This window comes from Aptenodytes patagonicus, chromosome 25 (assembly GCF_965638725.1).
Source record: "Aptenodytes patagonicus chromosome 25, bAptPat1.pri.cur, whole genome shotgun sequence".
Taxonomy (NCBI): domain Eukaryota; kingdom Metazoa; phylum Chordata; class Aves; order Sphenisciformes; family Spheniscidae; genus Aptenodytes; species Aptenodytes patagonicus.
In genome coordinates, this window is record NC_134973.1 from 2,309,461 (window position 1) to 2,324,412 (window position 14,952).

Sequence of the window (14,952 nt, forward strand, 5' to 3'; positions counted from 1 at the left end):
ACACGCCATGTCACATGCTCAGTGGCAGGACACGCTGCAGCCATATTCATATTTAAAACTTCAGAAGAAGTATTTAAACATTCTCCTGTGCAACCCCATAACTAGCAGGGTCTGAACGCATCCTATCATAGTACCGCGTAACCTCAAGACAACAAAGTGAGGGGATGCATCACCTTTAATTCTGCCGGTGATGTAGAGGAATCCATCTTTATCATGCTTGCCAAGGTCACCCGAATGCAGCCAGCCATCTTCATCAATTGCCTCTTTGGTTTTTTCTTCCATGTTCAAATAGCCCATGAAGATGTGCCTTCCTGAGAAGCAGATCTCCCCGTTGCCGTCTCCATCTGGCTTATGAATCAGCGTCCGGCAGCCTGTGACTTCCTTTCCACAGCTTAAAGAGAACACAAACCCATGGCATCTTTTTTTTTTTTAAATTCAATAGCTGAGCAGCAGAGTGAGATGACAGCAGTACCCTCTCAAGCTGAAGTGTTTGAACAAAGCCAGGCAGCTTTTTATTACAACTGCTTCAGCAAGGAACTTATAAACTTAAAAGGCATCTGCTTATATAAGGGGAACTACAGAAAAAGTTGTTATTGCAGAGAGATCAGTGCTCACACACCTGGTGTTTTCCACTCATTGTTCTCAAACACCTGAGCTTTGAATTAGAAGATTTATGTCCCTGGCAGCAAGCTTTTACTGATGGCAATATTTAACTCTGCAGACTGAACCCACGGGGACTGAACAAGCCATTCAAAGCAACAGCACAGTCTTACTGCATTTATTCACTTGACGCTAAAGTGAACTGTAGGCTAGAGTTACTAATTCTTCCTTCTTCCCATCAATCCCTTGCTTCCTCCTCAGTTCCTAGAGAATCCAGGCCAAGTTAAATTTAAGTAACCCTGCTGCTGCCCATGGCAGATCTCTTCATCTGCAAGATGTGGCCAAAGGAACTGGCTCCCTAGCGACTTTTTACCGGCAGCAAGACTCTGGGGATGAGCTGCATCAGGCGAGACGGACATGCCAGATGCAGGAGAAACCTTAAAGCAACTCTTCCTCCCAGCCAGCAGTGCTCTACTCGCAAAAAGGCGTGTACCTGGTAAGCTTGAACGCGTGAGGTAGAGAGATTGTGTGAGGCCCAGAGCTCTCGCTCATGCCGTACAGCTCGAACACAGGAATGTTCAGACTTAAAAAAAATTCCAGCGTCTCTCTGGTGATGGGAGCAGCCCCCGTGTAGCACTTTGTGCACCGGTCCAGCCCAATGGCCTTTCGCACTTTCTTGTACACCAAGTGCCTGGCTAAGCGGAAGTTCACCGGGACTTCAGAATACCTGTAGGAGAAAACCGGTTACAAGATCTCAGTCACCAAGTAGAACTTCTCCCCCTTCCTCCTTTCATCTTCCTCCTATTTTAGTTTATTCAGTAAAAAAATTAATTACTTCCCCCTCCAGCCCTTGCTGCCCACCCTCTGGTCCAAGCGCTACATTTGGCTTTTAACTGTCCGTAAGTCTGGCCTGTTACATGGGATCTAATTCCTGATCTGACAGTAAAGTTCTCCTAATATTCGTAACATCCCTTAAGTGTAGTTCATAATTACCCGTTCATCCGCTTCAGGTTTGTCTGCAACCCGACTCCCTTGGCCCACGATGCCACTTTTCTTCTGAGTGCTGACGATTTTGCGCCTATGGATTTCATTTTTTCTTCCATTTTTTCCCAGACACGAGGAACTCCCAAAAAAGCAGTTGGCCTCACTTCCCGCAGGGTGTCTACCAAGGTGCCCTGAGCAAAGCAGAATTTAATACGGCTTTCAAGAGTGCTTCACTGGAGATTTCAGGTCAGCACTGGTCACTAGCCGAAGCTTAGGACTCTGCCATTAATTTTGAGGACTTGCTCATTTTCAACTGCAGAGCCAAGAGAAAGGAACCCCAGGAGCATTCAAATGCCACAGTGGTTTTGAGAAGACAGCAAGTGTCGATGCTTTCAGTGCCAATGCTGACGCAGCGCCAAGAGAAGAATCGTTCTTTGGTTGGACTCGATGATCTTAGAGGTCTTTTCCAACCTCAATGATTCTGTGATTCTCAGGACACAGATTTAATGGTGGTGGCATTTTGCAATGTGGACAGAGCAAATAGAAAGCCGTTGCTCAACCAAGCTGTTGGGGCGGAGAACTGGGGTCAGGTGAGACACCAAGAAGGCTCCTAGTTGTGAAGTGCTTGGTCAGCTCACCCTAGCTTGCAATACAGGGTCAAAAGGCAAAGGTCAGAGTGGCTGTACTCATCAAACCAACAAACCCTTAAACAGGAGCAGTTGGTCACTACGCAAATAAACCAAGTTAGCACAGCTTTCGGAATCATGAGGTAAGTCAGCCACGTTCGTTTTAAATCACCCACCCCAGCTACAAGCAGGTGGAGGATTTTTATTCTCTTACGTTTTTACCTTTAATGCATCTGGTTGAGCAAAGAAAACTTGTACGCCAAATGTCATTGCTGACCACATATCTGACATCTGTGCAGCAATATGACTGAGGGGCAGATAGCTGACCACCAGTTCCTGCTTTTCCTTAGCATCTGTCAGCATTATGAAACGCCCTGCCGCCGATGCCGTCCACGTCAACTGTAACAAGAACCCACATCAGTATTATGTGGCAGCTCTTCCCAGCAGGCACAACACAGAACACGCAGCTCACAAAAGTCTGACTTCCCGTGATCTTAACACCAGGCATGTTTTTCAGCTGATCTCCACCCTCCCTCAGCACCCACCTAAGGTCACAGAATGGACATTTATACAGAAAGATACTTACGTTGTCGTGACTGAGCATTACTCCCTTTGGCTGTCCAGTTGTCCCCGAGGTATATATTAGTGTACAGCACTGGTTAGGCTTCTGCGACTCAATGATTTCACGGAGCTGAGTATCTGGAACATCTTTGCCAAGGTCCATGAACTCACTCCACTGTATATACAAGAGAAGAGCTCGATCACTTTCTAAGCTATCATTCACATGTGGAATTAAACCCTTTGCTACGCATGAAGAGAAGGAAACTGTTTCCTACGTCCAAACCTCTGGCAGAATCTGGACGAGGTTGTAAATACGCACTGTCAGTCCCACAATGTTTTCTGGCTGCCACAAGAGGCATGGCGAGAAGCAGAAAAGGAGACGGATCCACCCTGAAGCAGCTTACTAGCTCTGTAGCAACCCTGGTGTTCACTGGGAGTGTCAAGTTGAAGTAACTGTGGGACCCGAGGCTGCCTTGCAGAGGTCAGTACGCTAACACCCTCCCTTACAACATGGATTATAGAGATTTGAACAACAGTAGACATCTGCTGCTTCAGTGAGGCAAGCAATCCCTCACAAAAAACAATGTAAGCTCACATGATGACAGTCCTGTGGAAGGTGATGGTTGCTTGCAAGCCATCAGCTGAACACAGCCAGTATTTACAAGCCATTAAGATGCCCAGTACTTACAGAGTACAGATTTGGTCTCTTCTCTTTTAGCTCTTCCCCATACTGGATAATAGCTTTCAGATGAGGTAGTTTATGCTGAATCTGTTTTAAGAAGGGAGATTCGTGAGAAGGAGCAAATTCTGCCTGTCCCTTTTAGGCCTAAATAACCCACCACTTAACATGCTACTGCTACTTGCCATTTTAAGCTAAGAGAATCTCATCTGTGTTATTGAAAGAGAACGGGGAAGCCTCACTAGAGACAGTAATCATTTGGACTGGGATGTTGCCAGACAGCCTAGGGGATGCTCAATTGTTCGTTTTGGCTTCTCATATTTTAAGCTCGAGGCTTTGCCAAGCTGTGGAACCACCATTTAACCTCTTGTGAGATTTAGCACTAGTGACTACTCATCTGGCTTGAACAGGGAGCACACCAAGTAGGCTCGATCAGTTCACCTCTGCTTTCAGATGCAGCATTTCCCTCAGGTATTACCCTCCCACAGCATTTACCCTCCCAAATCTGTTGATAGGATGCTGTAGCCTCCAGCCATTTAAAAAGTATATTTACTTCTAAGATTTTCTGCAGCTGTTTATGGTTTTCCACAACCAGAACGTTAGCACTACAGTTCTCTGCTACATAATGACAGGCCTCAGGAGAGTTTGTAGTGTAGATACCAACAGCAAATCCACTGCAAAAGAAAAGGAAAAAAACAAAACAGAAAAGCAAAATACAGAATTAGAGGATAGGCAGAGTTGCTGGCAAAATTCAGACCATTTCAAACTTTAACAGAGGAAAAACTTTAGGAAGAATATCCCATGAAACAACAACAAGAAGTGGAGGGCTTAATTCCAAGAGCAAAGGTTCTGTTCTGGGGCATGGGAAATGTCAGAATACTGTAAAGGACCAAAATGTCTCAGGTGGAAGAAGGCTATCAAAATCCAGTGCTGTGATTCTCTGGCATTCCCCATCATATTTTTAATCACAGTGTAAGTAAGCATGGTTTTGGATTAACCTAGTGTTCATCTTAGTTTGAGAGAAGCACCTGGCTAAAAAAAAAATAAATTAATTTTTGTCTCATTAATTTATAATGAAGTAAAGAGAGAGTTTAGGTTCTATCTTCATTAAATTCAAATATAAGCAGTTGGTTTTGTTCTGGTTTTTTGTGGTTTGTTTTTTTTTTTTTTTAATCAAAAACTGCTTCTCACATGAATACTGAAATTACTATCTGAATGCTAAAGCAAAATGCATGCCAAGAGACAACACTCATTCTTACCCTGCAAGGATAGCTCCAATGTCAGCAATAAACCACTCTGCAGAATTAAATCCCAAGATGCACACTCCATGGAAACGCTCTAGTCCCAGCTGTAAACAAGAGATGAGATTACAGCAATCTTGTTTTTCCTTTGAAGAATGCTTAGAGTTAATTTACAGATCTCTGCTGCGAGCACAATGTCAAGGGAAAAGTTCATGCTATTATATACGGTAATTCACATTGAAAAACTTCCCAAGACCTAATATGGAACCAGTTAAGTTTCACATCAGACACTGTCCCACTTTATCAGTAGGCAGGAAAAAAAGGATTTGCTTAGGTCTGCACTCGGTATGACTAGCTCACTGATGCTAACGGTATTATAAAATTGCAATCCAGGTAGTTATCAGTTCCCTTTGGGCTGGGAATGAGAAGGTAAGAGGTTAAGTTAGACAACACCTATTGAGACGTTTAGTCATTTAGTACAAGTTAGATGTGTCAGATATCAATAATGACACGAGCAACAAGCTCCAGTGACAGTCAGAGGCACTTTGCTATGAAATTCCAGCTGTCCAAGTCCCAGTCTTCAAGTCTCCTTCGGCCATTCTCTGGTTTTGTCCCAGAGTGGAAGTACGTAGGCTGGAAGATCCCACCATAGGAGTAAAAAGAAGAGTGGCCTTAACTTCAAGAAATAAAAGACTTCATAATGATAACAGTAAGTACATGTAATGTTGGTTTCTCTCTCCGAGTGTCTTAATTCCCAACAGTACAGGCAAAAGGCTCAGCCAGTTTAGACATTTAAGTCTCATTCATAAGCATCCCTTCAAGTTTTTTCTTAGAAAGATTAAAATTTACATGCCTCATGAGGGGTGATGTCCAGGTTTCACACATACCTCAAACACCTCTCTTTAAGTGTTTCCTTACGCACTTTTTGGTAGTTGAATGTGGAAGCAACTTGCAAGAGATTCAAACAAAACCACTGCGGTAATTACCAAGTTGTTCATGGCATGTTCAGGTATTTCCCTGCCACTTTAAGACTCACTCAGAGAATTTGCAGGTTTAAGATACAGTTGACCACAGCCATTTCAGCAGTTAAATTCACTGAACATGAGGGAGGAGCAGAATTCATCAAAAGCTTACCTTCAGAAAGCTTTTTGCTGCTTTCCAGCACTCATCATAGTACATCTTATACGTTAGTTTTATCCACTGGCCACCCTTCTTGGATGCAAGGGCATAATAATCACCATATTTACTAGCAGCTTCCTGGAATAGCTCATGAACAGTCTTTGGTGCCTCACTGCCTATGCCCTGTTCATCCATCCTCAGTCTGACCTCTCCATCTCGTCGCGTTGTCCACACACTGGAGGTAGGAGGTGAAGAGGCTGGTTTGAAAGAAAAGTGTTCAGCATCTTATATTTAGAAACTGCTTGCTGCCATAACAGAAATATAAATACAAGTATCAAACATATGAAAGCAAATGCTAATATACCCCCTCCCACCCCCCTTTTATTCCTGGCATGTTTGCCATACAACTCCCAGTATTTTAGATCAGGACTAATAGATGAAGCTTCTAAAGCACTTCCAAAATTTTGTTAAACGTTTCCCATTTACATCCCCCTCAAACCTGCTTTGCTGCCCTAAAGCTCTTGTACTGGTAAGGTGGCAGCTTCCTGCAACAATCATACACGCTGTGCTTTGTTGTTGTTGTTGGTTTTCGGGGTTTTTTTTCAAGGGGGACTGAAAGTAGTACATTATTACCCGGAACATAAGCATTAGGCAGTGACACCACCTATTTTACTCCTTGCAGCACATCTGTGCTTTAAAGTCGAAGTTCAAGATCCTGCAATTTGAGTTTCTTCTTCCATTGTTATGGTGTGATAAATTCCTCTCTCATTTCAATAATAATTTTATGCACGCCACAGTAACTAAAAATTCTTTCCACTTACCTTTGAAGCCAAGCGTGTCTGTCTGACATCCCTCTGTCTTAACATCTTCAACTGTCTCAGTGTTGTGGACCTCAGCAGTTCTGCAAGGCAAAAGCAATTAGCCCTGGATAGGCTTTAGCACACTGGCTGAAGAACACCTTAGGCGTGCTTGCTCCATCACTTAATCGTATTAGTCCTTGGATGTCAAACAAGGATTAGTGGTTCCTGACGTTCTGCAGGTGACTTTATTCATTTTACTAGCCTGCATGGCTACAGCAACGAAACAGGTCCCTCTCAGAGAGTGTGCAAGCTTTGCCTGCACTGCTTTTAAACACACGTATGTTGTCCTAATTGTAGCTATCATTTCAGATAAACTGCAGAAGAATCCATAAACATGTCATCCAGAAAACAGCAATAATTTAACACCACAGGTCTGCTCTAGGTGCCTGAAACAAAGAGTCTACAGCAGTGAGGAGGAGGGGGGGCAGGAAGGGGCACACGGATCTGGTGCAATACGCCAGTCTCACGAAGGGGAGGCCCCAGCGGCCTCACTCCTATGCAGTACAGCAATCCCCCTGGCCAGTCACCCTGTGGGGAAACCCGCAGAGATTTCCTGCGGGAGGCCAGGCCAGCTGAAGAGCAGGAAATTGATTTAACAGGAAATCTTGTTCTTAGGTATTCCTAATAAAGTTAGCACATCGGGCTCCCACCAGATGTTTGTATAGAAATGGAAACAGGCACGTCCCCCGTCTACTTCAGCCACGCTCCTCACCAGGAACTTGTCTGCGGCGCCAGCAGAAAGTTGCCCCTTTTCTTTTCATCCTTGCAAGATCTGGTGAGATGCTACCTGCCCGCGTTTCTAGAACAGTGTTCTTCCTCCGTCCCTTCTCGAGACGGACTTTCTCACAGCCGTAAGTCATGAGGATAAGGAATAATCAAGTCACATGTCCCACTTCAGACCACAGGCTGAAAACCAGACCCTGTGAGATTCCGTATTGGAGTTCCTGTGCTCTGCTCCCTAGAAGGACATCCCACCCTCCAACCTACAGGCAGATGATGCTTGTTCCCCTACCCTGGGCAATACCCTGTTTGTACTGTCAGCATAGCACTAAGGTCCAAGTTCTAGTCGACCCAAGATTATATTCCAGAGAACCAAAATTCCCATCTTGCCTTGCCAAACAGCCCCTCCGGGGCCCTTCGCTCCAGGCCATCATGAAGGTGTTTGTTTCCTCGTGCCAGTGCTAGGTGTTTACTCTTCCACATGGCAACATTTGGTGCAAGGTTTCGCTCTAGCACCGACGCCCAGGTCTTCTAGAAGGACTGCAGGCCCCTGACATCACAACAGCCCCAACCCTCTGCAGGGGCAGCTTTGGGGCAAAAAGAAGCCCTGACATCTCTGCCTGTCACAACTGGACCGCACCTGCACACAGGCAGGAGCTCCTCTGGTCCCATGCAAACTCCTCAGCCTAATCCAGGCAGGCTTCCCACCGAGCCCCGCATTTTCTTCCCTTTCCACTAGACCAAAGAGAGGACAAGTCAGCACAAGGCACTGTGTGAATTTCAGTGTAAGGCATAAATCGCTTCCCTCTGTTTTACACTTTCTCTGAATTTCTAGGGGATAGTCAACTATTACTGCTTTGGGCATATGAAAAAGTTTAAGGCATAGAGAAGATTTCACTTGGCTACTCCCATGTACTGTCCAAAACCAGAACGGCTTCTCCTAACTAATCTGCAAGCCAGAAACCAGAGGGAAGTAAATAATTTTTTTTTTTTTTCTTTATTTCCCCCAAAGGGATTACAAGATGTTCCCTACTACGCATTTCCTCCTCATTTTTCAGCACAAATTAATCCTCAGTTGCAACAGTTCTGCATCATTTCTCCACCAGCTTTTACGATCAAAGCATGTAAATGACTCAGTAATATGAGCAAAAAAGCCCCAGCTATTTCCCCTACAGTGAATCAAGTCATCTTTTTCTCCCCCTTACTACATGTAATTCAAATGCAGCCTGAAAAAAATTAGGTAAAGAGTTTTTTGGCAGCTATATCCCATTACCCTGTGGTGAGATATAGACCCGTAACTACTACTCTGCTCTTTAGTAAGAGGCTGCTTAGATTTACAGACAGACTAACAAGAGTCTGATAGAAATCAGCATAGGTACTGCACACAAACTATCCCCTACAGAGGCACGCCTCTCTGTTTACAGTACAGCAACACTTCGCAAACAATGTAGTACTTCCTCCGTCTTCTAAGTATTTGATCAGTGCCCTCCCACTTACATAGAATTAACAATTACGCAAAGGTCCTTTATAAAAGGTGATCTTTCTGACTACGCAAAATATTCTACCATTCCTGTGCTTTAAGTTTATATTAAACGCACACTACTTCAAGCTCTGTACTCCGTGTGGTAGCTCTGTACAGCAAATTTAATTCTGTTCCTCTTCTTTTGAGAGGGCGAGACTGTAGATTCAGCTTTTGGAAGTTGTAACAAATGTTTGAAATGTCTTCCAAAAAAAATCTTAATTAATCTAAGTAAACATGATAGAATACAAACTATATCCTATGTATACAGGTCACCACAGAGAAAATAAAATCTTAAATTACACAAACCTAGTTGAAGAGTTGAGCAGTACATCATCCAGAGACAGCCCGCAGTTCCCTTGAGGATCCGAAGTAAAATAAGTCGTGGGGACTGGTTCCGCAAGTGCCATACGTGCATCTGACTCACACAGCATTGTCCCTGTAAAAACAGGTTTTAAAAATTAAAATACAATCAAATGCTACAGTAAAATCAGCGTCCATTAATGTAGCTATCTGACCAAGGCAATCCCAAAGCAGACATGACTCAAGACTGCTGTATTTGCATGAAATACAGTAAACTCTCACAGCGGACGCAGTGCACTCCGCATCGCGCTCGGTTCATTCGAAAAACCTGATCAGCAGTAGATGATAAACCCATTCCCACATCCAAAAACGTGCGTGACAATTACGGCTTTGAAAGAGCACCGCGAGCCTAACAATTTAAATTTTATACTCCCTTCACCCCAAAACGCTCCCGCTCGGCTCTCAGACCACCCACCCCCCACCCCAAACCCGGGCCCAGCCTTACAACGCATTGCCTCCGCCTTTGTGCAGCCTCTCCTCCCGCAGCCGCTCCGGACCAGTGCCGCCGACGTGTAATATCCTTTATTTTTAAACTAGCGCCCAGGAGGCAGATCTGGAGCATCTTATGTCATGTGCTGCCTGCCTCGCAATTGGAAGCGGCTCGTCACCCCACACCGCCGCCTCTTAAGGAAGCTCTAGCCCCACGCCTGCCCACCAGCCTCGGGCGCACCAGGGCTTCGGGGTCCCCCTCAGGGGACGCAGCCCCAGGACACCCCGGAGATTTAACCTGTTCTTGTAAAAACCAGCGCTTTGGCAGCCGTTGTGTTTTCAGCGGCTCCGCCGCTCTCAGTACTTTGTCGTTAGGGGATTTCGTCACCTAAACGACATGTTTTCTAACGCTGAAAGCAGCGTTGGTTTTATTTAAGGTTTACATTCGTCAAAAGCTTTTGATGCTTATGACTTGACAGGCTGAGCCTTAATTGTTTAAAGGAATTTCTAACTGATTGGAGATTAATCTCATTATCCTTGATCTTTTTAAAAAGTGGATTTTAGCATGCTATTTTGTACCTGCATTAGACAGATGCAATTTAAAGCAGGCAATGTGAAGAGCACGTTTGTCTGAAGGACGACAGACAGGAGCAAAAGGAAAGAGCCCTTTTATCTAATGACTCCGACACAGCCGAGCTGCAGCTTTCTGCCTCTGACGGGTGGGGAAAGCCAAGTCCAGCCACAATTCACAGCAGGCAGACCTGCCTCCAGCCCAGGAAAGCACATCCCCCCCTTCCGCTTCCTCATCTACCCAAGGACACGTTGCTGCTCACACCACGCTCTGCTACAGGCTACAATTCACAATGCAAAAATAGTTTAATTCACGAGCAGCTGAGAAGGGGATGTCTCCAAAAATCCCATCTCTGAATCTCCGAGATAATTGACAGACGTTGCCCAACGCCCCATTCTAGGCTAAAACACCAGAGCGGTTTATTCTGTTTTTTTTTTTTAATAAGACAGCTGTGAGAAAAAGGGCATTATCTCTACAGAGCAGCCCAGTGCTAGGAGCAGCCACTCAGACCTGTGAAACCTGGGTTTAGTTCCCTCCCCAGCCTGGAGGAACTCAAACCCACATCTAGAAGAGTGTGACGATTACCAGACTGCACGGTGCCTGCTGGAGGTGTCACCACCACCTCTCTTGCTCAAGAAGAGTCCTAGGCACAAGGCGAGGAGGAACGTACCATAGAAGCTGTCATCAGGCCCGACCCCCTTTCGCAATACTGTACCCACATTCCCTCCCAGCACCCCACGATAAGGAGTTTAAGGCTCCCCTGCGTCCCTGAAGGAAGCTTTTCTTTCTGCACTAATTATAGCCTTTCTCCTGCCATCTGCTCTTGAATACAGCAAGAAAGTTTCAAGGGTAAGGGTGAAGGTGTCCTCACAGCAGCTATCTCGCAGCACAGCCTGGCAAGCTCTTGGGCAGCAGAGGTTGGTTAGAAACACGTTGGGCAAAGAAAGGCAGAAATCTCATCTCCCAGACAAGCGTTTCGGCTGGTAGGCTGCGGGTTTGTGCCTCACCCCCAGTCACTCAAGAGGAAAAAGCGCTTCACAGTGGAGACCGTAACTGCATGCTGCCCTCGCTGCACTGTGCCCGTGCTCTTCACCGAGACCCCCTGTATGGGGCAAAACCCTGACAGCAGGGTCTCTTGTTGATGGGCGTTTGGTCCCCAAGTGTGGGCACACCAGGTGTGGCACAAAGATCAAGGACACGAGGCTGCACGACTTGAAAGTCCAGGGAGGCACACCAGGACATCACTGTCACCATCACGTCCACTGGGATGGGTTCTTCAAGGAGAATCTAGATGTTAATGCCACGTGGCCCTCAACACCTGGAGAGCAGCAGCACCTCCCCACACAAGCAGCAGCAGAACTTCTGGAGTGCCCAGGTACACTTGCACCATGAAACAGAAAGCTGAAGCGCAACCTGGTTGTGCAAGTTTCCTTGTGAACGCAGGCCATAGGAATCCCAAGTCAGTCATGCATTTTATATAACAAATTTAGGTTAGAAACAAAGATCTGCCAATACATACACTCTCACTAGCTCTGCTAAGCACCGCAGCTAGCCCCTTCCTTCTCTGATGCTCAAACACAGCTATGCTACACAAGCCACTGGAAAGCACACACACGCTCACCAGAGCCAGGCTTAACACTCACGGTAGCTCAGCGGGGGTGAATGGGATCACGAATGATCCTCTCCTGCCCCACACTGCTTCCAGAGGAGTTAACACACTGTGATGCACCACAGACTTTCAGGAACATGAAGAACATGCACCCAAACAAAAACCTGCTGAAAGAAACCTCCCTTTTAATTAAGCCTGTGCAACAAGTTAAGTCATTTAAGTACAAAGCGTCTTCTGCTTTGAGGGAGCACTGTGTCCTAGAAGAACTGGAAGTTGGTGAACGATTCCAGTGAAACCACTGCGGAGCTTCACTGACAAAACAAAACAAAAGTCTGACTACGTGCAAACTCGTGACAGTCAACGCGACAGGAGTGAAGGTTTCGTTTATAATAGGCTCTGAACACACCTCTATTTAAAACACACATAGAGCTTCAAAAACGTCAGTTCAAATTCAAATTACTGAGTATGTTCATCAGCCATCTTAACATTTTCCAGCACAGCCCACTTTGCTTCCTGTTGCTGATTTCTCTTCTTTTTACTGGTAAAGACACCACGTCTGATCCAGTCCAATTGTCACTGTGCAGATCAGCTTTAGGAGATTGCCACATTATCTCGCTGTCTTCCCACATTTCCACCAAAACTGAAACTTGGCATTTTGTTCCTTTGTCTTCTTTAAAGATTTATTAAGTGAGGAAACAGAAGCTGAGCAACCCACTCTTCCTCTTTTAGATAAATTCCATTTTTAAAAGGGCAGTGATAAAAACTTCCTAAGCACTAAACGTTTTCTCCTGGGCCATACCATTGACCACGGGTCAGCGTACAGCTGTGCTGGGAAATTATCTGATACCCTCCTGATGCAGGAGCAGAGAGAACACAAGGAAAAATAACCCCCAACCCCTATAAGGACGATACCATGCCAAAGATCTTGAAGAAACAACATTGCAGGCAGACATTTGACTCCCCCGCAGCGCCTTCAGAGCTGAACTTTGGCGGAACAAAGCTGCCCACAGACCACCGCTTCGTCAGCTAGAGCCAGGGCTTGCCCACCCCGAGAAGGGCACCAGCGTGGGCTGACACCAGAGGCATCGGCACTGTGCCATTGTAGGCCACTGCATAACTCATTATTCTAAATTTTTTGCAGATTGCTGGGGAATTCACCTAAAATATCCCAGTGTCCTGGAGGAGCGATGTGACTCACCAGGAAGCTGTTTTAAGTTCCTCTTTCCTAAACTGCTATTTGCTTTACCACGCCATCTGTGCTCGTTTGCCCGTGGATGGGAAATCCCCTGATGCAGAGAGCGAGAAAGCACAGGGCTGTATTTTGAGGGACACACCACCCGTGTTCCTGCCAGCTTCCACACCGCCCAAGACTTCATCATCGCTTGACGTCCAGCCCGGCTTGGAGCCAGCGGCGCAGTCGGTACCGGAGCATCCCTGAACGCTCAAGTCGCCACCTGTACCGGGCAGGACTGGTGACAGCCGCCCACGGGGAAGGGATGGACCTTCTCCTCGGCTCACCTGTGCAGCCTCAGCCCACGGCGCTGCCCCTGGGACGGGACGGCCCCAAACGGCCCGTGGGTTTATTTAACAAAAAACTCAGAGTATTTCAGCTCCGTTGGCCAGGCCGCCCTGCTTGCACAAGGAGCGTCAGGAGAAGTTGGCTCGGCAGCTGCCGGAAAGACGAATTTCACAGTGAAAGAGCAAACCCCCCCCCCGAGACGGGTGGGCTCAGGCCCGGGCTCAACACCCACACCAGCCCCACGGCCGCGCAGCCTCCCACTCAGGTCACCCACTTCACAGCAATACCGCACGGGCACGGCCAGACCGTGGAGCTGTGACCGCCGCGAAGCCCCCGGCGCCCTCCTCCCCGGCCCCGGTGGGTGGGTGGCTGCGTGGGCCTGTCGCGGCTCGCGGTGGGCGCCAGCGGGTTTCCCACGCTGCGTTTCCCACGCCACGAGGCGCCGACGAACTAAAACAGCCCCCGCCACGCGCAGCCGATCGCGACGGGAAGGCGGGACCGCACGCGCGGGCCGCCCCACGCGCGCACGCGCCGTTACCTCAGGAGCCGGCGGGCGGGCGCGCGGCAACCCCCACGCGGCGCGAGAGCAGCTGCCGCGCGCCGCCACGCGGGGCCCTTTAGAGCGCTCGTGGCGAGGGGCGGGGCCGCCGCCCAGAAAGGGCGGGTCCCTCCCCTCCGCCCCGCCCCTTCCCCCCCTCGAAAGACCCGCGCGGCCGCGCCATTGGGCGAGGCGGCGGTCGGAAGGCGGTGGGGCCCCGCCCCCCCCCGCCCCTCCCCGCGGCGGAGGTCACCCGCGGTCGTTGCCCCGCCGCCGGGCCGCGTGTGGAGGCGCGGCCGCCGCTGAGCATCGATCGTCGGCTGCGGGCCGGGCGCCGCGGCCCCTCCGAGCGCACCGCAGCTCCCGCAGGCTGAAGGCAGGACGGGCTGAGCCGGCGCAGCGCCCGCGAGGCGGTGGGAGAGGCGCGAGTTGCCTCACAGCCACCCCGAAACCGGCGAGCGCGGCCGCGCCTCAGAGCTCGATAAGCAGCTGCAAGCGTGAGGTGTTTCTGCATGCAGCACGCTGCTGTGTGGCCTCCTCAGCCCAGCAAGGAGAAATAAAAGCGAGAGGAAGAGAAACGGGGCGATGGTTACTCACAGCTGAGGTGCTGCAGCAGAGGAGGAGGCTGGCCCCGAAAAAACCAGCCCCACGCTGTTGTTTTCCGATCAGCACAAGTGAAGGAAACGGGCTGGACCTGTGCTGAACAGCGTTACAGGCACAAGCATCGGGCGGTTCTGGCCGTGGCGGCAGCGGGAACATCGTTAGCAGACCTGGGGCAGAAGCCGCGGTCTGGTGCCAGCCCCACCATCTCCTGCCCTCCCTGGGTCTTGCTTATTTAAACTGAAGTCCCATGGCACATTTTTTAATTTTTTTTTTTTTTTTTAAGGTTATGGTCCGGTAGATCATCTGTTCTCAGTTGTTTCTAGCTGATAAAGTTGCAGAAAAGCCAGAATTTTGTTTATCGTGTTAGCAAAACAGCTGTATCCATCAAATGAATTTTGCTAGTGCAGACCA

At 48.1% G+C, this 14,952-nt stretch overlaps 1 protein-coding gene across 4 annotated transcripts in view; it reads right to left on the reverse strand.

The window, feature by feature from the left end:
- The window catches only part of ACSBG2 (acyl-CoA synthetase bubblegum family member 2), a 32,756-nt gene that overhangs the window by 4,497 nt on the left and 13,307 nt on the right, over window positions 1-14,952 (reverse strand). Inside the window, exons 1-12 of one of the 4 annotated variants that reach the window (XM_076359590.1) lie at window positions 13,939-13,997; window positions 9,219-9,348; window positions 6,632-6,711; window positions 5,826-6,067; window positions 4,710-4,798; window positions 4,004-4,124; window positions 3,460-3,540; window positions 2,797-2,946; window positions 2,433-2,609; window positions 1,594-1,775; window positions 1,094-1,327; window positions 174-391 (exon numbers count right to left, since the gene is read on the reverse strand). In XM_076359590.1, the coding sequence (XP_076215705.1) occupies window positions 174-391; window positions 1,094-1,327; window positions 1,594-1,775; window positions 2,433-2,609; window positions 2,797-2,946; window positions 3,460-3,540; window positions 4,004-4,124; window positions 4,710-4,798; window positions 5,826-6,067; window positions 6,632-6,711; window positions 9,219-9,343 (1,699 nt within the window). In that variant the 5' untranslated portion in view covers window positions 9,344-9,348; window positions 13,939-13,997. Of the gene's footprint in view, window positions 1-173; window positions 392-1,093; window positions 1,328-1,593; window positions 1,776-2,432; window positions 2,610-2,796; window positions 2,947-3,459; window positions 3,541-4,003; window positions 4,125-4,709; window positions 4,799-5,825; window positions 6,068-6,631; window positions 6,712-9,218; window positions 9,349-9,717; window positions 9,772-13,399; window positions 13,419-13,938; window positions 13,998-14,952 lie in introns of those variants that run through there. The other 3 variants (XM_076359592.1, XM_076359589.1, XM_076359591.1) reach the window with 3 other exon arrangements.